A 26673-nucleotide genomic window follows, 5' to 3' on the forward strand; every position below is an offset into this window, starting at 1 on the left:
CTGCCTTCAGCTCAGGGCGTGATCCCGGCGTTCTGGGATCGAGCCCCATATCAGGCTCCTCTGCTGGGAGCCTGCTTCTTCCTCTCCCACTCCCCCTGCTTGTGTTCCCTCTCGCGCTGGCTGTCTCTCTCTCTCTGTCAAATAAATAAATAAAATCTTTAAAAAAAAAAAAAGAGTGGTGGTGACTCTCATTAAATTGTAGGTAGACACTTTAAAGAAGGCACGAAAAAGATTGGTTCCCACCTGAAACAAGCTACCTTCTCTCTTCCCGAAGTTCTGTGAATGGTGTGCCAGGTGGTCATGCCTCCAGGAAGGGCGGAACCTAGATCAGATAACCTTTATCAAACCCCTAGAGTCCTGGCCCTGCCTTACAGCCCTGACAGGATGTCTGTCCATCGGGGAGAATCTGAAATGCCAGGATTGTCGGCAGTGTATCATCCGGGGACCCTTTCGACTCTAAAATTCTCTGATGTCTGATAAGTTTTGTGGACTTTGTGCTAGAAAGATCATGTGACATTGTAGATAATACCCAACAGGCATACATAGACAACCACAAATCTCCTGTTTTATCATATATGGAATAAAAAAATGCTTTATTAGGGACACCTGCGTAGCGCAGTTGGTTAGGTGTCCAACTCTTGATCTCAGCTCAGGTCTTGATCTCAGGGTCGTGAGTTCAAGCCCCAGGTTGGTTCCACACTAGGCGTGGAGACTACTTAAAAAAAAAATGCTTTGTTAGGTTTTACTAATTAAGTCGATCAATCTGAGCATATGATTAAGATGTTTGTGCAAATACTTTTTTCTCTGAAAGTAATAATAAATTACCTTACCAACGATTCTGTGAAATAGGTTTCCTCTCATTTTCTTAAAAGACTTCTAAAAATCCTTTGCAGTTGCTCTAGGAGTTGAATTTTTATTTCTCTCATTATTTTTGCCAACTAAGTTGTTTTTAGTTTTTTATAAAATTGTAGTTAATTTTTCTATAAAAATTAGCAGAAAATTCAAAAGTGTTAAACTGTCTGGACCATAAGCGCAGATTAAATTTTCTGGAGAAAAAAATCTCATTCATTTAGTAGGCTTCTCACATATATCCCGTGTGTTGAACTGAACTCCTAAATGATTCTGTAGCCCACAAGGATACTCTACATCGTCATTTAAAGACGTTTTCTCCTACATCTTACATGTCAGTGCTCCCACTGTTATAAAGATTATTTTTAAAAATCAACGAGAACAAGTTGATACATGAGAAAACAATGACTCATAGCTGACTTTATCTGTCTTCTGTGTTTTTGTGTGACATTCAAGATCCACAAAATATCTGGAGAAGAGCAGTACACATGCGTCCAGTGGATGCTGGCTGAGTACCAGGCACTGTGCTAGACACCTGTGGTAGCACAAGGCACGCTACCCAGGCCCAGAGAAGTTAAGCTGTTTGCCACACAGTTGATAAGCAGGAGAGTCAGCAGCCCAGCCCTGCCTGGCTCCTGAGTGCATGGGTTTGCTGCATACTAGATCCTGAGAAGGAATAATTCAAGGGTTAGAATAATACAAAAAAAAAAAAAAAAGAATAATACAAAATCTCCTCTAAGATGTGACTGTTTTTCATTTTAAATGCCTCATTTAGATTAGTGTTATATTAATTTGACCTTCATGTTTTTTTTTTTTTAAGGTGTTGTGTAATGGACCAGGAACATGTGTTCCTATCTGCATATCTGCCCTTCTCCTTGGGATACTGGGGATAAAGAAAGTGATCATTGTCTATGTTGAAAGCATCTGCCGAGTAGAACATCTATCCCTGTCTGGAAAGATTCTGTTTCACCTCTCCGATTACTTCATTGTTCAGTGGCCAGCTCTTAAGGAGAAATATCCCAAGTCTGTATACCTCGGGCGAATTGTTTGACAAATGACAACTTATTTCTCTAGAATTTTGCAGTCAATCGAATTTATTATAATTGGAGTAGAAAAAGCTGCATGTTTATTGTAAAGGGTTCTGAAGGTCCTGAGAATTATTGGTGGTGAAGAGTAAAAAATGTGTAAATAATCCAGTAAGAAAGCGGAAGGTGCTCTTACAAAACAAACATTAAGGGGCACCTGGGTGGCTCAGTTGGTTAAGCGTCAGACTCAGGTCATGATCTCAGGGTCATGAGATCGGGCTCCGTGTCAGGCTCCCGCTCAGTCGGCTTGAGATTCTCTCTTTCTCCCCCTCTGTCCCTCCCCCCACATGTGTGCTCTCTCCCTTAAATAAAGAAAATCTTTTTAAAAATTTGAATTAAAAATAAAAATAAAACAAACATTAATAAACCATTAAGTGGTTTATGCCTCTGTGCACCAAATTTCTTTTCTTTTGTATCACTACCTGCAAGTTATCTTCTAACTTGTTTTAGTAATATTTTTCCTACAGCTAAATATAGAATTAGTATGATTAGTAACATTTCCTGTTCTGCAGCTCTTTTTTTTTTTTTACAATATTCTGCATTGTAAAAAGAAAAGAAGGATATTTCTTAGTTTTGTTCAGATATAGCAGGCTCTGTTTCCTGTATGGACGCAGTGAAGTCCCTAGTGAATCCTTTCAGCATAAAGGAAGCAGTCATATTACATGGGATTCATGACAAGTTGCACTCCACAGGCTTCCAGAACCGTGAGCAGAAACCGGTATCTTTTTTTTGTTCTTCAGTTTTGCTTTGTGAATCGTTGCCCTCAACCTAGAAGATTTTTTGAAATCTCTTGTTTAATCGTTAAAATCGTTAAAAGGTGACCACTGTCATGGTACTAAAAACATGAGTTTGTTTTTCAGGAATCCAAACTCTCAAACCATTTTTTAAAAATGTTTTAGTAAATTCACAACGTCGTGGCTGTCGTCATCCCTGGCATTTTGAGATGTTCAGGCTCCGTAAGGCATATTTTTACTGAACGTTTATGTGAGGTCTTGCTGTACGCCAGGTATTCTAATCACCTTTCAAATACTAACTCATAGAATCCTACTAACAACTCGGTGAGGTAGGGACTGTTACTGTCCCCCTTTTATAGGTGACTTGTCTAAGATCACATGACCAGTAAATGGCAAAGTCGAGATTCCAGCCCCAGCAGCCTGGCTGGAGAGTGAAGCCTGTTTCACGGGCGTGTGGCCTGAGCCTCACACAGGGACCCACACTCAGGAGGGCCCTGCACTTGCTTCTGTACCCTGCTGTCACAGATTTCTTAATAGATGTGGAACAAGGGACCTGTGTTTATTTTGCACTGATCCCCACAAATTATTTTGTTGGTGCTGCTTGAGAATGTGAGCTGCCCTGTCGACTACCAACAGAAGTACAACCCCGAGTGCGGGGCCGGGCCGGGCGGTCCTCAACAAACAGGAATTCTGTCCCCTTCCTCTAAGCCCTCTCTTCTAACAGTGAGAAGACCTCTCGCAGTGTTTAGAGGTTTTTCTTTTCTCCTCTTAAATCTGTTTTATAAGTATGATGTACATCTAATAAAGAAACTGTGGGAAATTAATGAAGAGATGGAGTGTCTGTGAAAATGCATGAATACCTGAGAGGCTGTACAATGAAAGTGCTGAGGCTGATCTAGCTTGCCTTGCTCTTTGGGCAAATCTCTGGATAAAGTAGGCACATCTGTCACCAGGACGTTTTCCTAGGTGTTTGGCTGAGAAGACCGTCCGAATAGGGAAACTGTTTTGCTCTCTGGTTCGGTATCCATGCGGTAGCCAGGAGGTGGTTCGTCGTGTGCTTTGACTTTAATCGTCCAACGTCTGGTCCTGCTCCTGCTTCCACTGATGGAAAGGCCTGGAATGTCAGATGAAATAAGCCTCTACTTTTCTGGAGAGAAAGTGATTTTTTTTTTAGGGGTAATAGCAGATACATTTTTTCACCTTTAAATTTTGCTCTGCTCTGCACTTTGTTCCTCAGTGGCACTAGTAAATAGTTGGTGCATGAAATTGGACTGCGTTCAGTTCAGTTAACGCCTGTCTGTGCGTCCGCGCAGCTTCCCCGGCCCCCACGGGTAATGCTGCTGCAGGGGTTCCTGTCAGGCCAGAGTACGCAATGCTTAGGCCATGGAGAGCTGTTAGAAAAGATGCCATAATTTTTTCCAGAAATGTATGTCCCAGATGTTTTGCAGAGCCTTAACGTAGACAGTGGTTAGCCTGGAATGCCAAAGAAAAAAATCTCGTGTGTGCGTTATCACTAAAAATTAGGACTATCTTCCTGGATTCCGACTGCTGTGCACACATTCAGAGCGAGCTTTGCTTGGTTCCAGGTTATTTGACAAACAAGCTCCTGCTCTGCTGTGTGGTGGTGTTATGGCTAATTCAGGTCCTCAAGGTCACATTAGCAAAGGGGCACAGCTTGAAAAACATCGCGCTCTAGTCTCAACTCAAACTGAAGATCAGTAGCAAGCTGGCCCTCTCTGATTGCTCTTGAAACACTCTGGAATGCACCTCTTACTGGAAGAGACTGTTCACAAAAAATTAATTGTATCAGTCTTTAAATGAGAGACAAGGAAACCACACATCCTGCCCACACCTACTTCCCTGGAAGATTTTTATCTACAGTTCAGTTGTCCTAAAGGGTTTCAGCAGCTTGCCAGGCTGAAAGTCTGTTTCAAATAGGACATCCAAAAGTCATCACAGGAAGCTTTAGCCAGAAACTTAGAGTGCTATGAAACCGAGTCAACAGAGGAATGTTGTACATTAGACTGAATAGCAAGAAGCCCTTGCTAGAAAGGAGATGACCCTAGCTTTCCCATATAAAAACAACTTGAAAGGTGTTTATCTGGCCTTACAAAGTGAGATTCAAACTGAGAAATGTACTACCCCCTTACCGTGCAGTTCCTTAGATTGAGTCAGTGCTTTATTTCGTCTTTGCAGAAGAAAAGCCCCATCTCACCAAAAGGAACTTGACAGCAATGTCTTAAGCCTCTTTTATCCACAGGAAGAACATCATCGTGAGTGTTAAAGAAGATTGTCCTTCTCCACACAGCTCACTCCATACAGTGGGGCCATGTGGAGTTTCTTCCCCATGATTTCAGCTCTGTCCAGCAATGAGCAGACACCCAGAGTTTCTTGTCTGCCCTGAACTTTCTTCTGTTCAGCCCCCAACTCTTGTGCTCTAAAAACAAATTGTCGACACTCATGTTCTTGCTGTTGACTCACTTTAAACATGGATTTGACATAGCTCCCCCTTACCTTTCCAGAGTAGTTAACTGATGCTAGCCTCTGTCATTGGCTAGCCTCTGTCATTGTCTAAAGCAACAAACTTTGGAATAATTGTTGTTTTGTACTCACTTTCCTTGAGCCAAATATAATTGATTTCTCTCCTCCCTTTTTTTAATACCCCCAGAATTTTCCCTCGTCTTTCCATCCTCTTCTCTCCTTGTCATCTGAATTCACCTACTGATTCTGCCTTTGAACTAGTTCACACCCACCCTTTCCTCTTCAGTCCCATGGTGACAACCTAAGCTAACTCTTCAACATAAATTCCTTGTTTTATTAGCACATTTGTTGAGGAACTGAGGCATAGAGAGATTAAGTATCTTACCCAAGATTTTATAACTAGAAAGTGGCAGAGCTGGGATTTGAACCAAGGCACTCTAGCTCCAGCCAGACTTACCTTAACAGCTAGGTTAGGTTTAAAAAAAGAAAGAAAAAAAAGTGCCAGGAAGGAGATGAATGGGGCACTGAGACGGAGAAGAGGATTCTGGGTGCTCTAGAAAGGGATATCAGGAAAGGCCTCTCTAAGAAGGATGTTTTAGCTGAAATCTGAAGGATAAGCCTGGAATATTTGTCCCCCTTCTACTTCCCCTCCCACCTTACATTTCACCTCCCCCACAAACTCTTCCCCATCTCCCATGGCCTTGTTTCAGCGTCGTCTTCTCTAAACACCTCGGTGACATAGCCACCCATGCCTAAGGTTAGCACTGAGCTACAGACCGTCATATTGCAGTACCTTGTGCTTAGAAACACCTGTAGAGGGAAGAAGTGAATGCTTCTGATAATTATTTCTTTATGTTCAGCATACATCAGGGACTGTACCTCATACCTTCGTGTCCGTGCTGCACTGTTGGTCACACCTGCCACAGTTCTGGACCAAATGTAGGCATTGACGAAACATATGAATTCTAGTACCTTCGGATTTTGTCTGTGCCTACTTAGTTACAGCTCATCTAGACCAACGTTCTCAAACTTCTTGGTCTCAGGACCTCATTACGGTCTTGAAAATTATCGAAGACCCCACAAACTTTTGTTTATGGTGGCTATATTGGTCACTATTTACCACATTAGAAATTAGGGAAACGTTTTAAACACAAGAATACACAGGACTACATATCATTAGCTATCAGAGCAATGATATCCTCACACATGAAGCATCCAGAAAACTGCAAGCTCATGAGAGAATGAGCAGGAGAAAGGAAAATGACATCTTTGCATTATTATGGAAATAGCTTTGACCTCACGGACCCCTGGAAGGCCTTGAGGACCCCCAGGGTTCCCTGGGCTCCATTTGGAGAGCTGCTGCTCTACGTAATGGCACATCAGTAACTTCCTCTCGATCAGCCTTTAGTCAGTCCATGATCTATGTACTCGTTTTCATTGCTGTGTAACAAATGGCCACAAATTCAGTGGCTTCAGACAACACGAGTCTCTCACTGCTCTATAGGTTAGAAATCCAGGCAGGGCATAACTGCTTCTCTGCTCGGGGTCTCACAAGGCTTTAATCAGGGAGACAGCCATGGCTGGGTTCGGATCTGGACCTCTGGACCTTCTTCCAAGCTTGTTCAGGTCGTCGTCGGCAGAGTTCAGTTCCTTGCAGTTGTAGGACTCGTGGTGACCTGTTCCTTAAAGGCCAGGGAGTCTCTACTGCTGTTTGTCTCTTTAAAGGATTCATGTGACTGGGTCAGGAACACGTAGGATAATCTCCCTTTTGATTAGCTCAAAATCAGGGACATCTGGGTGGCTCAGTCATTAAGTGTCTGCCTTCAGTTCGGGTCATGATCCCAGGGTCCTGGGATTGAGCCCCGCATCGGGCTCCTTGCTCAGTGGGAAACCTGCTTCTTCCTCTCCCACTCCCCCTGCTTGTGTTCCCTCTCTCGCTGTTTCTCTCTCTGTCAAATAAATAAATAAAATCTTTAAAAAAAAAATAACTCAAAATCAACTGCATATATATATATAATTATATATTTACATCTGCAAAGTCCCCTTGGTGTCTATAATTACATCTGCAGAGTCCTCTTTGTGGTATTCATGTAACATAATCAGGGGAGTGATAGCCGGTGATAGTCACAGGCTGCACCCATACTTGGGGATTATAAAGGTGTGGATACTATGGGGTGGAATATTGGTGGCCATCGAGAATTCTGCCAACCACGATCAGCCAGAGGTGTTTTGTTTTGGGGGAGAGGGGAAAATGTTTTCCAAAACTTTCACTTGGACTACAAACTCCTACCTTAGTGTCCAAGTTTTGTAATTTTTTTAAATACAGGTAATGCATGATTTCCAAACTGCCTCACTTTTCCAGCAAGTTCTTCTGTGCTTGTTTTGTTTACCTGTCGATTAGGCATAGTGATGGTCCCTCCTTACAGAGTTGTGTGCACCAAACTAAGATGGTCCCTTTAGCACAAAGCCTGGCAAATAATAAGTGCTGAGTAACTCTGTGTCTCCAGGTAACCAACGTGACTCCCATGGTATGTAAGTGGCCTGAAGGAAGGTGTCCTTAAACTAAGTGCAGCAACCATAGGGTAGCTATCATAAAAAGTTGTCTTAAAAGCAGAAAATAACAAGGGTTGCCAAGGATGTGGAGAAATTGAAACCCTCATACCTTGCTGGTGGGGACATAGGATGGTTCAGCAGCTGTGATCAACAGTCACGCAGTTCTTTAAAAAGTTAAACATAAAGTTTCTGTGTGGCCCAGCCATTCCGGTCCTAGGTATATATAGGCCAGAGAATTGAAAACACACGTGCACAGAAAAACTTGTACGCAGATGTTCATACTGGCATTACGTAATAGACAAAAAGCAGAAACAACCCAAAGGTCCGCTGAGCAATGAGTAGATTAACGAAATGTGCTATATGCCTACACCGGAACATGACTTGGTCACAGAAGGAATGAACTACTGGTACATGACATGCTACAACGTGGACAAAGGAGCCTTGGAAGCGTGCTCAGTGAAAGAAGCCAGTCACAAAAGACCACATATCGTATGACTCCCTTTATATGAAATGTCCAGAACAGACAAATCCGTAGGCAGAAGGGAGAGTTGACTCTTGCCAGAGGCTGTGGAAGGGGCAATGGAGGCGACCTCTAGCGGGGATGGGATTTCCCTTCCGGGGCGATGAAAATGTTCTGGGATTAGACAGTGGTTGTGGTTGTACAACTGTATACCAGAAACGACTGAATTGTTCGTACACTTTAGATGGGCGGATTTTATGGTATGTGAATTATTTCTCAAAAAAAGCCCTGATTTCTCCACCACCGGCGGGAAAGGAATCTGTCCATATGTATTTGTGGGTGTGTGCAGCCGGGAAAGACGAGACAGAAAACGACGCGCAGCCGCCAGGAAGCTGCTACAGGGGACGTGCTTGTTTATCGTGACGCCACCTCTGCCACGGCCAGGGACGGGACACAGACGGATGGTGTCGGGGACAAAGCATGGCTCTGGGGAGCAGCTGAGAAGAACTGGATGCAATAGCCTCGTGAGGGGGCCCGGGGGAAGAAGATGGTCTCAGCACGAAACACCTCCTTCCCCGACCTCCTCACTGGAGACGCCTCATGACACCGCCTCACGCCGGCCGAGAGCCAAGACGACTGGGGCAGTTGTATTGTCCACGGTCGGCGCTCCACGTGCCTTCTGCCATAGGACCTTGACTTCGTCGAGAGGTAGAGTCCGGTGGCTCCCTTTGAACCTAACTGAACCGGCCTGAGGGGCTCGTCGGACGCTAGAATGCAGCAAGACCACGTCCGACGTGGTCTCTTGAAATGCTTGCCCTCTGGACGCTCCGCCTTGGGATGGCCTCTCAGTACCCAGCCACCAGGCTTCGAGAAGCCCAAGCCACACGCAGAGGCCACGTATGGGTGTTCTGGTTCCCAGTCGCAGCCGAGTATAGACTTTGAGTCATCTTGATCCAGGGTGCTAGATGTACGAGGAGAGAAGCCTCCAGACGATTCCAGCCCTGCCATTCTCTTCACTCCCTGCCTTTCTAGTCCTGCCGGCTGAGGCTCAGACGCTGTGCCGTGTGCATTTCTGACCCACAGAGTCCATGAACAAGATGAAATGGCTGCTCTTTTCTGCCACTAAATTCTGGGGGAATTTGTTACAAAGCAAAAGTAATCAGAACAATAACCTTTCAGAGGGAGCCAGTCTCTCCAAAGTTTGGTTACTTTGGCTTAATATTAGAAGAGGAAACGATTTCTCGCCCCCAAGGCAAAAGGAAGAAAACGTATTTCTACACCATGGATAGGAAAAGGCTTTTTTTCTCCTTGCTCCTTGGCCTGCATGTAGCAGTGAAACAGAAACCAATGGATTCTTTTAAATCTCTTAACCATATGCAGATGAATAAGCAAATGGTTGGACTTGGTTCCTAATCTCTTTTCCTTTCCTGAATAACTTTTTTTTTTCCACTCTAATAAACTTTAGCATTTAAACAGAAGTCATGTGTCACATATATGACGATTAACAGCAAGAATGTAGAAAACGAGATAGCTGCTGAGCACAAAAACTTAATTAATAGCCAAGCCATTCAACCGAAAATCAGAACAGTATTTCTGGCAGGGAAATGTGAAATCTTTTTTTTTCTAACTGGAATTCTCTTTTTGTTTTTTTTTTTCACTCTCAGTCTTTATAGGATCATGATTTAAAATTCAGTGACTACTCAGAGAACTTGTTTAAGGTCTCAGTTGAACTCCACCGACTGAAGTGCAATAATCTTTCAGTGACATTGAGCAGGGCCACCCTCCCCATCCCTGGGTTCCCCGGGGAATTGCCAAAGCCCAGAATATGCAAACCGAGACTCGCGCAGGAGCAAAATGGCAGGAAAGCTGAACAGCCGCAGAGAGGATGAAGGCATCTGGAATGACAGTCTTCTCTCTCACAGAATGGGAAAGAAGTTTCATTCTTAAAAAAAGGGGGGGGGAGACAAGACCTTTATGGCAATACCATATACAGAGTTGGCAGAAATTCGGCAAGGAATAAAAAGTATCCAAAATGTTCCCTGATTCAGTTCCTGCCTGAGGCTGGCTGCATTTTCAAGCTGATTTGCCCTGAATTCTCTGGACATGGAACCATGCAAGGCATCTAAAAGGGCCCAAGCCTTGGTCCATTGACTCCCCCAGCCAGACAAGCTGAATCTGAAGTGGCCAGATAGTGAGCTTTAAATGTGCACCAAAATCGTAGAGAAAACAAGTCCTTTATGAATGAAATGATAGAAGGTGTGAGGTTTGACTCCAAACCCGTTGCCAGAGTGGGGAAGGCCGGGGAACTTATGGATGAAACAGGACTGGTCATACATAACCCAGCGGAAGCTGGGGCCCATGGGTGCAGGGGGCCTCATACACCAGACTCATCCTGTCGTTGCCTCACTTTCCTATATGTTTGACCATTTCCATAATTAAAAGTTTTGGGGCACCTGGCTGGCTCAGTCAGAGGAGCTTGAGACCATTGATCTCAGGGTTATGTGTTCGAGCCCAATGTTGGGTGTCAAGATTACTTAAATAAATAAACCTTAAAAAAAAGGTTTTCAAAATAGAAATCATTTTTTTAGTGAGTGAGAAATCTTCAGGTGCTAAAAGGTCAAAGAATATATTATTGTGGATGAAATGAAACAAAGTAGGTTTTACAATGAGAACAAGAAAGGAAATTTCAAAATTACTTTTCTTTGGTATTTAACTCATGAAAAGAAATTCAGTCAGCCTGTGAATCTGATTCCTGAATCAGAATAGGTTTTTCTGACTTAAAATATTCACTCTGAGGCCTTTCAATACACTGTTATCAAGTACAGAATGTCACCTTCTTCTTTATCCGTACGCTTCTCATTGTTCAGTAAATATTTGAGGTGTTCCAACATCAACACGGCGAGCCATACACAGGAGGCCTGGGAGCGTTGACTCCCACCGAAGGTGCCCCTTTCTCCAAGGACACACTCCCTGCCCCTTTTCAGAAAAGCACGAGTCGCCTCTGTGGACCTTGAATATTAAAGGTGGTTCTGACCCCACATGTGCACATTGCTGAAGAGAATGCATTGCAGAGCAGAGAGAGGAAAGGCAGCTGGGTGGTAAGAGCCCCAGGTCCAGGTTCTGTATGTGCTCAACAGTGGTTAATGTTAATATTTCTGAGTTTCCTCGCCACATAACGTAAAGGACTTGGACGAGATCATGCTTGAGTTCTCTTCCGGTGACAGTCCTGCCACCACAATTGTAGCTTCATTTACTGAGCGCCAGCAGCATGCCAGGTGCTGCGCTAAGCACGGGACAGGCACCGACCCAATTAGTCCTCAGATCCAGGCAACAGAGGCCCCATGCTCAGACACCCTTCCGCTTGCCACTTCCCTCCTTGTGGGGCCAGGATGATGCGACCCCCCGGACCCACACTCCCTTTCTAGACCAAGCTCTGGCTGCCTGGGGCCTCAGCCTCACCTGCCTCAGTGGCCCAAGCCTCCTTCTGGGGCTTGCCTGGGCCTCTTCCCTGGTACACCTTCCCAAGGCTGGTTTACTGGTCAGTGGGGGGCGGGCATGCGGAGGGCTCAGGACCTGCAGGTTGGGGTGTGGACACCCTGCACAAAGCTCCTCACAGTGTGAGTGGGGCCCAAGTCGAAAGGGAGATGTGGGCTGTGTTCGTTTATACTCGGCTGAGGTCCTATAAATGTTCGGGGTGGGCCTGATGAGGTATGTATTATTATTATTGTTATTATTTTATTACTGTTATTATCATGTCTATTTTACCGAGACTAAAACCGAGGCATAGAAGCTTGAGTAATTTGCCCACAGTTGCACAGCTGGTTAGTGACCAAGCCGGGGCTCCGGTTGCCGTCCTTGCGATTCTACGCTCTTCCCTTTCATGCTGCCACCCAGCAAAACCGCAGAATCCGCCAGCCCCGGGGCTCTCGGGAGACACAGAGATGGTCCTGAAAAGCCGTGGGCCACCAGTGGAGTGGCTCTTCCGCTTCCTACTACCAAACTAGCGCCAACCGAGAGTGTAGCCGACGGCAGTGGTGGCAAAGCCTCGTCCCAAAACAATTACCATGGGAAGTTGAGTCAACAGAAAAATAGTTGATACAAGAGTATGACAGTTAATCCTAGGATTTCACTTTTTGTTCTGAACTTCTGACCCACAGCTGCTGGGGCAGCCACGGACTATCAAGAAGGTAACCCAACTAGATGTTAACCCTGTCGAGCAAGCGTGTGGCCAATCAACTAAGTCGGTCTTTGTTGACTTCCTTTCAATTCTAAAACCAGGAAATCACTTCTAATGCGTGAAGACCCCCACCTTCCCTTCAAGGACATCCTGAGGCACAGAAATAAAATCTAAACAAACATCCTTTCAATTACTATTCATAATGAAACATCCAGCAAATTCTAGGTAATTTGAAAAAGCAAATTTCTCAACGAAGCTATAAAAATATTCTTAGAGTATTTTCAGAGTGCATAATTTGATGTACTTAATATCAAGCACTCGATTTAGTTCTGTTTGGGTACTAACCACAAATATCTCCCGTCAATAGTAATAGTAGTAGCTAACAGTGTCGAGTGCTTATTATGTGCCAGGCATGATTCTTCATCTTCTACGTGGACTCCCTCGCCTGACCTTCACGATAGCCACGTGAAGTAGTTTGGAGTATGGCTTCTTTACAGACGAGGAACAGAGAACTAAGAGTATACACACAAAGGGCTTTATCAAAGTACCATGTATAATGGGAAAAAAAAATCAGACACCATCTAAAATGAATAAATTATATGTCCAGACAGTGGGCTAGTGTGCAGTCACTAAAAAATCATATTGTTGAGGAATATTTAATGGCATAGAAAAATGCTTAAAATGTTATATTAAGTTTTTTGAAATAATGCAAACAAGTGTATATTATGAGCACAGTTTGAAACTCTATGTAAATAGATGCAAAGTTTTAAAAGGACTACAAATATATAAAAGGTTTAAAATGGATATCTCTGAGTTAAGGAGTTATGTATAAAGTTAATTGCATGGTTTAAAATTCTATTTTGATTATGAATAACATAACGGAAGAAAAGAAGGTTTTTAAAAACTACTGAATTCTTGTGAACCATTGGCTTGGGGAATAGCAAAAAGGAAACCATGATATGTCCACAGAAATCCCATGCTGGCAAGTGTAACAGATAATAATAGAAATAACTACTTACTAAACATGTGTCTCAGACATCCTGTTGTACATGCAGTTTTTATAATATTTCACTTGATCCTGCAAAGGCACTGAGAGAGAGGAGGCTTAGCTCCCATTTTTCAGATGATGAAAATAAAGCTCTGAGAGGCCGTGGCTTTCCCAAGGCTGCACAGATGGTAACACAGTCAAGGCAGGGCTAGAATCTGGGGATATTCAGCCCTAGTGCAACATCTGTGAACACAGGCCCAGTGTGTGGGCAGCCAGAAATGTGTTGTCCTGACCACATTCTGACTTATTTGACATGAAATTGAATAAGTATGGCAGCCGACTAAGCCCCATGCCAATTTATGGGAAGGCCAGTGAAATAGGAATCTGGAGATCCGAGTTCTAGTCTTGGATCTGCCATTAATTAGGTCCATGGGCAAATCCTTTGACCTCTCTGTTCATCTCGATCCAAGACAAATGTAATTGAGCTTCTGAGGCTCAGCGCCTGTCCTGGAGGTCAGCTGCCTGCATTGTCACATGCCAAAACCCCCTAATACTCTTCCAAAAGCTTTGAATGGCAGTGTTCGTTTCTACTGAACATGAGGGGGAGCAGGGTTGCATCACATATCGCCAGCAAAACATTCTTACCATTTCCTTTAAACACTTCCTTTTCCCCCCAAATTCCCTCTTCCCTTACCAGCTGCCCCAATTCTCTTTTTCTGTTTCTTTCTCTCCTTAAAACAAAAACAAAACAAAAAATCTTTTCACCCCTTCTTTTTCTGAGCCACACTCTTCAAGATTTCTCGCTATTCCAAGTCTATTTTCATTTAACAAATATTTATTACATGCCTGCTGCCTCCCAGGACTGTTCCTGGTGCTGGAGGATACAGCAGTGGACTTTCCCTTCCATCCTTTCCTGCACAGAGTAATCCCACCTGGTCTCAGCTGCTTCTTCTGTTTGCATCTAGCCAAAGACAGCCTGGGGGGTGGGGGGGGGGGGTAGGGAGGATTTTAATTACTAATCTTCTTTTTTAGTGTTACATATAAACAAGAGGTGAGTACTTATTGTTCTTAAAGAACTTTCTGGCTTTATTTTTTTCTTAATGATTCTATGATTCCATGAAAGTAAATTCATCTTACCTTCCTTACTCCCCTGGTAAGACTGCCAGGAACACTGTAAGCAAGGTACCAGGCCAATTTTCCCAAGACTTTATTGACTCCATAGAGCCAACCTTAGTTCCTTAAAGCTGTCTGATCATATCTGAGTCATACATGTCTCTCTCAGACATGACATTCCAGTCAATGTTTTGGCAGTATAACCAATGCTTCCAGTGTCCTGTTACAAGGAGAACAAATTCTTATCAAACCCATATAAATAACTGTATTGCATGAGAATATAAGAATACTCACTGAGAGTTTCCAAATTCTAGGGGGATGAAGTGGGGGAAAAAAGATACATGTGTCATATTTGTTCCCAAAGGTGTATTTTACCAAATTGCTGCTCCAAGGCATAGTTAGCTTACAAGAAAAGAGGAAACGTTTTCTTTAAATCTGGAAGGACAAAACATTTTTAAAAATCAGCAATGTTTCAAACAATGTCATAAAAAATTATAATTATTCTCCTCAATTCATTCAGTCCCACTTAATTAATTCCTGTAGCTTAAATCCAGTTTTTCTGTTAGTTCTAGAAATTCTTACCCAGTTCAGTTTGATGACCTTAAAGTCATCAGAAACCTGGATTCTAGAGTACTTGTCCGAGTCTTTTCCATGAACCTCTCTGAAGATGAAATATATTTGCAGAAGTATCAGAGTAAAACAGTAACCATCTATACATGACAAAAGACTTAAAAATGTCCCTAGTTAAAGATCTGATGAGAGTTCATAACAATGCAATTGATGAGGAAATTTGGTTATGTTTATGCCGTGGACCATTTTAAGATAATAAGTAGACTCATGACTGATAATATTATACTAGGACATATCAGAATTTTAGGAATTTTATATAATTTCTGAACACTTATATTAAAACATTCACCCATATAACATAACCTAGGAAGGTTTATCACCACTGATTTGGCAATGCTTCCCATGTAATTTAAGATAACAAATAAGGCTAATTAGTGTAACATCTCTGTCTTTATTAGGAGAGAGAACAAATCCTTTGACTTGTCCCAGGAACCTTCTGGAAATTCCCAAAGTTTGTTTGAGGTCAAATAGACTTCGTCTAGAATCTGGGGGAAATTTTGTTAAAAATATCAAAGAGGTTTTAAAACATTTGGTCAGATAGGATCATAGGTCACTGTGAAACAATGCTTAGTTATCCATTTCACCATGGTGACAAAGACTTCTCAGGCAAATACCAAAAGTTAAATAGTTTTAAGTAAAACTGAGCTCTTTTAATAGAGAAGACTCCGTTGTTGTTGTTGTTGTTGTTGTTGTTGTAAGTAATCAGAGACTGGAACATTAAAACACAAAATATTTGCTTTCTAGGCAGATTACTTAAAAGGTAAGGAGAAAGCTTTTACACTCCCTTATCAGGGGCAAATTGAAAGTCCAAGCAAATTTTGTCCTTTTAACACCTGAAGGAAAACTAAGTTCTACTGTCACATAAGTACACTATTGATAGTAAAGCTTTCTTTTAAAACCCTTATAACAAATCCATTCAGTTTCATTCATTTTGATCACACATTAAATTCCTTTCCCAAGATCCTTTTTTTTCACAAACCTCCTACAACTTTCTTTGTCCATTTTAATTTGTCCCCTGTCATCTCTCCCACTCGGAAATAATAAGCTTTACTTTAGGACAACTGCTTTCTTTTCCCTTAACAAAAAATTGCATCTCCATTCCCCATACCTTTTCTCACCAAAAAACCATATATCCTACATTCCTTGCATTCAGAGTTGTTTCCCTTAGTATTTCAAGTAACTTTAATTCCATATATTAATTAGAATTCTTAACCCTAAAAAGCCTTAATTTCTAGTGAAAACTAAGAAGTAAGCAATTGTGAACTGTTAGGCCAGCATTCTTTAGATTGGCAAATTTATGAATATGTTTCATAATTTCTAGAAACCTACATTTCCTTATAGCAGAGTTTTTTAATGTGGCACAAGACATGTTTACTAATAACCCAAATATCCTTAGTTCCTTTGTAATAAGAGGTCAAAAGTAGGTAAACGTGGACTTGTTTAGCAATTAGTGTTTCCATATTTTATTGTTTTTGGAAATGCTCCAGACGTCGAGTGAATTCCCATCATCTAATTTAACTAAGATGGTGGAAGTTACCAAAGAGACTGGAAAACTGTTTAAGCAAACATACCATAAAATAATCATTGCAAAAACGTGCACCTAAAGACTCATTTACATGTATTCAGTTCATTTGTTCTTAACAATTATGCTTAGATTACTCCTCAAGATTTCCTGAGACATTAGTTAGCCATCATCTTAAGTTGTTCTTCTTGCTGACAAATTCTTGTAACGGAGATAACATGAGCTTCTTTGACTTTTAGAAAACCTAGGTAAAATTAAATTATTCTGCTTAATGCTGATAACTCTAAAAGTATAATACATGTCTGTATCAATTAAACCAACAAACTTAAACTACTTTTTATTTACTAAAAATTATCCTAGATAATGTGAACTTGAAAAACATTTGGGTTAGTTTCTATTATATTTCTGAGATTTAGAAGTACTTAATTCAAAAGTGCTTATTTTTAAGCCTATTAAACAGAGCTCTTTTACAAAATAATTTGGCAATACCATTTGGAGGTAGAAAAGTTACCGTATCTTGAAGGCACACACATATACATACAAACACAGCTATCTTACATTTTAAAATTTTAGCTATGAATCAGGTATAACAGTACAAAACTCACTAGTTTATAAATAACAGTTGGAATAAGTTAAGTTTATCCATTCAGATGACTGAAGCTTTTTACTCTTTGTGAAGAAGACTCTTAAGATTTGTATTCGTCCTTGAGAAGTAATCTCAAGAAGGCTATAGTCTATAAAGTTTGGGCAAGAGAGCCTTTCCAGCCATCTATATTTTAAAAAGGTCTCTTTCCTCCCCTCTTCCCCCCCCCCCCCCCCCCCCGCCAGTCTCCAGTGAGTTTTAGTTACCTCCTGGGGTGTTTACATTTCAAAGTCATGTAAGATTTACATCTTCAAGGCACAGAGAAAGAATGCAAGTTTTCTTCTAGGAATTTAGATATATTTCTCCATTATCCGAATTCTAGGGTAATTGCTATCTAAATTTTTTTCTTCTTAAGTGTAGCACAATTGTACTTCAGAGGTCCTGATTTTTGTAGTATCTACAGATGTCTGAAGGCTAATAGGAAAGGATCTAAATAGATTTATGAGTTGCTTTCAGAGTTATGCTTTTGTTTTTCTAAAGAGTTAAGTTGTAAATCAATAGTTCTTGGGGCGCCTGGCTGGCTCAGTCAGTGGAGCATATGACTCTCAATCTCGGGGTCATGAGTTTGAGCCCCATGTTGGGTGTAGAGATTACATACATACATACATATTAAAAATCAATAATTCTTTTTTTTAATTTAATTTTTAAATTTTTAAAATTTTATTTTTCGGTAATCTCTACACCCATTGTGGGGCTCAAACTCATGACCCCGAGATCGAACGTCACACGCTCCACTGACTGTGCCGGTCAGGTACCCCAAGAATTATTGATTTTGAAACTTTTTTTAAATGTGCATTCCTGCAAACTATGTTCAAAGAATTGCATAACGTTTTTCATTAAAACACTTAGAGGTTAATTTGCTCACTCAACCGTACTGTTTTGAATTTGCCTTTTTATACCAGGGAGAAAATTTCCAACTAAGATAGAAATCAAAAGATTTCAATGTTCTGCTGTCTAGGGGACTTGAATTCTTTGGGTGGGGGCCCTGAATATACCCACAAAGGATATTGCATAGAAGGGCCTGAAGCTTGCAAAGCCTGATTATAGAACCCAGCAAAATGAGCCTTATTGTCCAGCCCAGGCACTTCTACTGAATTTATTTTCTGGCTTCCAGCATTTACATGAGTAACCTGTAGACCGTGGGCAGAGATTAGGCTGAGTGCTCTCTGTATATGTAGTAGGGAAAGGGAAGTTAAAATAAGCAGCTTGGTGTTTAAGGGATTTTCTGGGGAAGGTGGAGGAGTTTGGGCAGTTAGCCTCCTTGCTGAGAAGAGAGAGAGCCAGATTTTAAGAAGGGGAATTTACATGGAAGGTGGACTTTAATTTTGTTGTAAGTTTAATTTCTGCTCTTTCATCTAGTTAAAGGAGTCCCCAGGGCTAGCCATTCTGCTGCTTAGTACCCACTTTTTAATTTGGTCTTTCCATGGGTACTAATGAAACAATTGTTTAGGATCAATGCTCTTTAAAATTTTTTTTCAGGGGCGCCTGGGTGGCACAGCGGTTAAGCATCTTCCTTTGGCTCAGGGCGTGATCCCGGTGTTATGGGATCGAGCCCCACATCAGGCTCTTCCGCTATGAGCCTGCTTCTTCCTCTCCCACTCCCCCTGCTTTTGTTCCCTCTCTCGCTGGCTGTCTCTATCTCTGTCAAATAAATAAATAAAATCTTTAAAAAAATAAAATAAAATAAAATTTTTTTTCAAATACAGAAGTTCTTCAAATTCAAAAGGTCCACTGACTGGCCATTGACCAGTAGGATCTATTCATCCCAATAGCCACTAAAACCAATAAACCTGTTTTTGGCTTCACTAGGATGCAAGAGGTATCCCCGAAGGAGAGTGCCAAAGATGCAGTCCACACAGGATCCAGAAAGGTCACTCCCAGGGTAAGCCTAAGAAAGCAAAGACCTTTGCTGTCACAGGTAGTAAGAATTGTATTGTGAAAACAGTGTCTCCAGGTCTCTCACAGAAAAACTAATCTGTGATACAGGGCAAGTGCTACTAGAATGGGACTTTTCCAGAACTAACAAGATGATGAAGGTTGAGGTGACAGAGGCCCCTTATGGATTGGGACCGCTTAGCACTCCCCTGAAAGCTGGCACAGTCTACAAAGAGAAGGCTGCTTGTGACTTTGTGTCTCGGAATTCCAGTCTATTCAACTGGACACCAGGTGCACACCAGTATGTACACTTTCCAGATGGCCCAGGCCAGAGGGAATATTCTTAGGGGTCATAAAGCCAAACTGTCAAGGGTCATAAAGCCAAAAGAAGACAAAGGAAAAACTCATCACACCCATAGTTTTTCCCTTTATGACAAACAATACAAAAGACAGAGACAAAAAAAACCAATGACCATCTCTGGGAGAAAGAGGATCGATAGAAAACGAGAGAACTCGCTAACGAATCTTCACCAGAGTCACTACACACAAGGAAATAGTTCCACAGGTATTTTCTCCTGCCAGTCTAAATTTTTAAAAAGGACTCTTACCACTCACTTCCAACAGATCCCACAGGCCGAAGTCCAGGAGACTAACATGGTAAGAACTGCTAGCTTCTGCCAGTGCTTGTCAGAATTCCCAAGATCTCTTAGCAGCAGCAGCCCTGGGGCAAGCCGTGCCCAGCTAGTGAAATCTCCTGGCTTGCTCGCCAACACTGTAGGGGGAAAAATAAATTTCCCTCTACCCTTCTAGGTTCTTGGCTCAGACACACCACATAATCAAAGATTAACAGGGGAAAAAAACCAACAAATTTAATTTAGTATGTACATGGGCCCCAAAGTTATGACACCCAAAGTAGGGACCAAAGCAGGCAGCTTTTATACCTTTCAGACAAAGAATACATTTATAAAGAACTGACAGAACAATGGACACCTCTACCCTCCAGGTGCTAGGAGGGTACCCTTCACATAGGGACATTATTTCTTGCTTTCAGGAGGACAGGGGAGGGTCAGAGTGCCCCTCTTGCAATTGCTGTTTCCCAAGTAATTTTAACTCAAAATACTCAACATGCCAGAGTGACTCACCCTGGGGTGGCCTGCCCTGAATCTCATCAGTAGTGTCTCCTTCACAGTCATTGATCATTATAGCAAGGCTTTTCTGGGGACTCACAGTGCCCCTCAGCACTAATTACCTTACATTAAACTTCCAAAATCCAGTGAACTGTAGGTACTGTTATTCCACTCCTTTCCTCAGTGAAGATACTGAGGTGTAGAGACTTCCAGTGACTTGCCTAAAGTCAGACAGCCGCTGGGCAGTGGCTCCAGGATTCAGACCCAGACATGCCGGACTCTAGATGCTCTGCTTTTCGCCTCTGTGCTGACTGCACCATCGCCCCACTCCTGGTCTTCCCTTCCCCAAAGTGTGCTATCTCCGGGGCCGCTGACATGGTATTAGAATCTATGTTCCTGTTCTATTTGGGCCATATCTTCTTTCTTAGTCTGTCCAAGTTACTATGACAGAAATACCATCCAATGGGTGGCTGATCAACAACAGAAATCCTTTTCTCACACTTCTGGAGTCTGGAGAGTCCAACATCAAGGCACTGGCCAATTCAATATCTGGTGTGAACTACTTTCTGGTTCATAGATGGCCATATTTTTGCCATTGCCTCTCATGGAGGAAGGGGCAAGAAAGCTCTCTGGGGTCTCTTTTATAAGAGCACTAACCCCATTCATGACGGCTCCACCGTCATGACCTCATCATCTCCCAAAGGCTTTTTTTTGCCGGAAAAAGCTCCATTCATGATGCTGTTTAGAGAAGTGACTTGTCTGCCTCTCAACGTGTTTTGAAGTCATGGGCTTAATGAAGCCACTCCAGACCCCTCATGTGGAATCTCTTTTCTCTTTCTTTCTGGCTTTCTCTTTATGTACACCTATGTTTCAAATTATTTCTACAATCTCCCATTTGTGACAATTTTTTAAAAACAGTTTTCTTAGAACACTGCCTTTCTCTGTAGATGAGGGAGAACTCCTGAGGGATTCATAAAGAGCCAGGATAGGTTTTTATTTCTATCCTAAAAACAGCGGGGTAAGTGGCCATATGTCTTTGGTGAGCCGCCAGCACATTCTTCATACCAGCATTGGCTAGAGTGCTCTGGTGCTTCTTTATTCCTTTTATTTTATTTTATTTTATTTATTTATTTGGGAGAGAGTGGGGGGGGCACAGGAAGAGGAAGAGAGAGACAAGCAGACTCCTTGCTGAGTGCACAGTCCAACAGGGGGCTCGATCCCAGGACCCCAAGTTCCTGACCTGAGCCGAAGTCAGACACTTAACCGACTGAGCCACCCAGGCGCCCCTGATCCGGCACCTCTAACTTGATATCAATAAAGACAGTTCTGATTTAGTGTCAGGGATTTTATGGATTTATTCTTCTATTGTCTTCTATTGTTTCTTCTATTGTCTAAAAGCTTTTTAGAGGTGAATGTCCACATAATTAAAGTGTCCAAGGGCTACCATGTGAGTCCTGGCTTACAAAGGGTGCTGAATGTATACATTTAAGGCAGCGTGTGTTAAAAGGCATAGTCCAGTTATGAAAGGAAATGATCAGTTACACAATGGAAGGGTTTCCTTACTTTTCCCTCTGCCGTTCCAGAGGGGGTACAACGGTCTAAAACTCAGATTTGTTTAACCAAACCTGTTCACTTTTCATAAATTTACTGGGGTGTAAATGGGAATTAATCTATACCATACAGAAATTATGTATTAAATGGTTTAGAAAACTAAGGGTCTGACTTGCAACTATTACCTACATAAAGTACCTGGAAATCTTACATATAATATTTTTAAATATTTTCTCCCCAATGACTAGGCCAAGGATTCTTAAACTGGGGTCATGGATAGGTTTGAAATTTGAAGGATTTATCTATGCCTTTTCTGGAAAGATAGTCCATAACTTTCATTAGAATCTCTGCAACCCTTTCCCCACCCCCCAAAAAGATACAAAATTTACACTTAAAGTTTATTTTACAATATTTTTTTTTCAATCTGAGGCTTGAAATTTAATGAAAAAACAAACAACCTTATCTCCTTTCCTTCTGTGCCTGTTCAGTCACCCCTCACTTCCCCAAACGAATGGTATGTGGGGGGGGGGGCGGGGGGGGGGGAGTTGCATCTGTAAAGCCTTCTCTTAGGACAGCAGGAGGCAAGAAAAAAGATAGAAAAAAATTTTTAGATAGTGGTAGAAATCTTTCTTTCTTTCTTTCTTTCTTTCTTTCTTTCTTTCTTTCTTTCTTTCTTTTCTTTCTTTCTTTACAGAACCCTGCCTTGAATTTTTTAATTTTTTAAATTCTCTCCTGAGTTTCTTGACTATTATTATTATTGTTACTGTAAATTCTTTGGTGGATGACTGTGCTGTATAGACTCTGTTTTCGCCAGCAGAGCCGACACAGCAAATTTATGTTCTGTTATAAATTAAGTGATGTGATGACATATGCTTAGTGGTTAGACTGACATGCAAAATAAATCAAATGTGATCATTTGAATATAAGTTTGAGAGATAAAATAAACCATTTTGGGGTTGAAACCAAAGACAGAACCATAGGAGCAGCGGTTTGTCGAGGCACAAATAAGCTCATCGGGCTTGCAGGCAGCAAAAGAAAAATAATTTCAAGTGGATATTGTGTTTTCCTTCTCCTGTGAGCACCATACCTCTTTTCTCTGGAAGGAAACAACTCGAAGAGGTGAAAAAATTTGCCTCAAGTCCTGCAGCTGGTAGGTGGCGGGACTGAGATTCAAGACGTGTGATCCCCAAAGTCACGGGACACCCTGTTGGGTAGGATGGTGCTTTGTGCACTTTGAAGAGCCGACAGGGGCTGGCACTTGTCGTGCCAGAGCAGGAGCTCGGTCAGTGCTTTTGAGAACGAACGAATGAATCAGTGATTCATGTTTTAGTGAGAAGAAAGCGTAAGGACTTGTTAACATGTTATTGTCATATTGTCAACATTTCTGATATGTTTTGTTCACCTCCTATCTGGGGGGCAGGGGCGGGGATCAACCTACACAACCTAAAAGTCAGCAACCCAGACATTCATGAAGTTTCCCTGTTCTCTGACAGGCAGCCGAGCGGAGGGGTTTAACGCCAGAACGCCAGGGCTCTGGGCCCAGGCCGCCTGGGTTTAGCCTCTTTTTTTTTTTTCAATTGAAATACAGTGACATATAGTATTATAGGAGTTTCAGGTGTACCCCACAGTGATTTGACATGGACACACGACAAAATGCTCATCACACTAAGTGTTGTCACCGCACAAGGTTATCGCAGTACTGTTGGTGGATTCCCTGTGCCGCGCTTTTTGTCCCTGCAAGTCTGTACCCTCTCCATTCCCTTCGGCGGCGCAGCCCATGCCCGGGCCTCACTTCCATCTCTGCCGTCCTGGGCAACTTACCGAGCTTCTCTGTGCCTCAGTTGTTTCATTGGTAAGGTGGGGATTCTAGTTGTGACTTCTTTATAGGGTTGTTCTGAAGATGAAGCAAGTTAATAGATGTAAAGCACGTTGTAAAACACAGTAAACACTCAATAAAGAGCTTTGTTAACTTAAATACGTTTCTTCCCAGCCCTTGTAAAACCCTTGCCATCCTCTTAGAGTAAAGCCTTTCCAAAAAGTGCTTCGCTCCAGGGTTATGTTTGTGCTCTTTTCCTGGAGTTTCCTGCGTGTGCGCTGTGTTGACATCCCATTATTAATATCTTCTGCTGCCTGGGCTGAGTTTTTCAGCGCGGCCTCAGATACCCCCGGGGTTTGCTGCCCTTCAGTGCACCTCCAGCCATGATAACAGGAACTGCAATGGCACAAACTGAAAGCAAAATAGAAGAATTCAGCCAAGAAACGCTTGGCGACTTTTCCCTTTGCTGTGTATTTAAAAAAAAAAAAAAAAAAGATAAATTGAAAACCTGTGAAGGCGGGCATGTTGTACAGGACTGTTTTGGTTTGATTTTCTAAAGGTCAGTACAGAGTGTTCGTTGCTTCACTGAGCAGACAACTACTGAGTGTTTACTGTGGTGTGCCCCGATTCCCTATATACATCTGGTGTCCATCTAGCCTGGATTTTCCAGAACAATCCTCATTTTAAATGTCTTTGGCCTCTTCTCATGGAAATAAATTAGCAGGGCAGGGGGAGAAAAGGCTTCGTCAGAACTTCTGGCTAGAGTTTTGCTTCATATTTACGTTCAGCTGTGTTTCTGCTTGCCCCGAGCTTACGGGCCACCGAGGAAAGAAGTCTCCCCAAGTCCGTCGGGGCTGCTGGAGCCGGGTGAAGGGACTTGCCGTTCCATCTACTCTGTTCCCCCTTTGGAGGAAGAGATTTAGATATTAAAATTTTCTTCTCTAATTTTGGTTGTTTCTTTGGGGCTGGCCATACTGGAAAGTAACTTTTTATATTATATATTTTTATAATGTTGCTTTTTGAAATTTTTTACAATGAGAGACATTCCTGTGGTAACCAGAAAAGCAAGTTTTTCAAACTATTGACTAGGGGTGCCTGGGTGGCTCAGTCAACTGAGCATCCAGCTTTTGTTTTCAGCTCAAGTCATAGTCTCGGGATCATGGGATCCAGCCCGGTGTTGGGCTCCACACTCAGTGGGGAGTCTGCTTGACATTCTTTCCCTCTGCCCTTCCCCCTGTTCTCTCTCTCTCTCTCTCAAATAGATAAATCTTAAAAAAAAATAAACTATTGACTTATTACCACAAAGAAAGTGGACATTCTATTTCTAAGCAGCCCACTAGTAAGGAGTGGCACATTCCAAGAAGCCAAAAACCATATACTCTAGGAGGACAGGGATCATCTGCTTTTCTCATCTTTGTATTTCCACAGAGGAACGCTCGATAAATATCTGCAGAGGAACGAACAAAGGCCTCTTTAATATTCTCTTAAACATCTTTGCTTGCCCAAATAAGAAGACCAAACATTGTAGGTCACCTTAAATGTGCCCGAAGTTATATGGGACACACACAAAATACATAAATAGAAATCTATATCTATACCTGTATCCAGCTGGATTTACCCACAGACTTACTATTTATTTGATGGAAGGAGTCACCGCATCCTGATACATAGCAAAGCTCTGTAGGTTTAAAGTAGAATTTGATGTTCTTCATTTATCCTTTGAAATAGTAGAGTAGACGAAAAGCACTTTGGTCAAACAACAGCCCTGGGTTCGAATTCGACTTCTACCTCTGATCTATTGTGTGTCCAGGCTTTCGTTTGTTTGTTTTACCTCTCTGGGTCTGTGTCCTTTCCACGGTGAAATGAGGAAAATTGCAAATGTTAAGGGTTCGGCATTGAAGTGCCTGGGATAGTGCCTGGCACGTGGATATAATGGTACCTGCTGTCGTCGTTGTTTATTAAAGCTTTGGGGAACATGCAGTACGGGAATCCAAGTATAATCCCAACAATAACCGCAGGTCCCAAAATGCATCAGAGGGGCTCATGATTAATTGGTATGAAAAAAGAACGCTTTCCATGCCTAGTCCCAGCCAAGTGACATAAATGCTTAGACTCGCAGCATTTCATGCTTGGAGTTCTGAGAGTACAGAGGCCTCCTTCACTTCCTTGTTTATGTGACAAGAGGAGGGGAAATCTCACCCTACTCCAGCCTCTCCAGGCTGCCCTTCTGAGGCTCAGCCAGGGAAAAAGAAAGCAGCAGTGAAATTCGGGAGCAAGAGCTGGAAAACTGGGATGTTGGAATTGTAGGCTAGCCAGAGGAATAATTAAAGCTTCAGTTCAACAAAAATACCTAAACTTCAGTGTAAACTTTTCAGTCTGATAAATAAACCAAGAGCTGCACCATATGGTGAGGTAGGAAGTCTCCTCCTGACCGCCCCCTTCCTCTCTGAGGCAAGAGAGGCGCCTGAGGGGCTGACAGGTCTGTGGGCTGAAAGCCTAGATATCCCCCCAACATGGCCAAGCAGGGAGATTTGCTCCAGATTCATGGTTCCAACCCCCACTGAGCTTCAAGAACCAGGGACAGGGGAAGAAAAAATGAGGAAGGGGGAAGGAGGCAACGGACAGGTGTGTTTCTTGCTCCAGAAGTGGTCTCCGGCAGATCTGGTTATATGGGTGCCAACCAAGCCATGTCTGTGGGGTGAGCTTCCCTGTGGCCTGGCGGTGCATGACTCTGCCCTTCGCTAAGACCTTTGGCAGGTCAACAAGTGAACTGACTTCCTCCTCATACCACACCGGTGATGATCTTCTAGAATTGGGGTGAGACCTTCGGGAAGTAGATAAGGCTACTGGGCACGACCATCTTGACCCCACATATTAGAAGATCTCCGTGTCCCTTTTGTCCTTGGAGTGAATGTGTAATGCCATTACAATGCAAAGTCAGAGAGACAGAGTGGCTTTCAGGGGAGAAACCCAGAAAACTGGCCCCCTTGTCCTGGTCCCAAGGCAATGGAGTGTTGAGATACTTCAGACAAGGAAAGTACAGAGGGAGCACAGGGCTCCAGTAGGAGA

The 26673-nt window shown here is 42.5% G+C and overlaps 1 protein-coding gene across 2 annotated transcripts in view; it reads left to right on the top strand.

Moving 5' to 3' along the window:
- Positions 1-24549, top strand: part of ALG14 (ALG14 UDP-N-acetylglucosaminyltransferase subunit) — a 108858-nt gene extending 84309 nt beyond the window's left edge. The window contains exons 4-5 of one of the 2 annotated variants that reach the window (XM_026497576.4): positions 19045-19117; positions 24415-24549. In XM_026497576.4, coding sequence (XP_026353361.3) covers positions 19045-19117; positions 24415-24527 — 186 coding nt within the window. In that variant the 3' untranslated portion in view covers positions 24528-24549. Of the gene's footprint in view, positions 1-1669; positions 3493-19044; positions 19118-24414 lie in introns of those variants that run through there. The other variant, XM_026497574.4, reaches the window with a different exon arrangement.
- The last annotated feature ends 2124 nt before the right edge of the window (positions 24550-26673 follow it).

This window comes from Ursus arctos, unplaced genomic scaffold (genome assembly GCF_023065955.2).
Source record: "Ursus arctos isolate Adak ecotype North America unplaced genomic scaffold, UrsArc2.0 scaffold_12, whole genome shotgun sequence".
NCBI classification, from domain to species: domain Eukaryota; kingdom Metazoa; phylum Chordata; class Mammalia; order Carnivora; family Ursidae; genus Ursus; species Ursus arctos.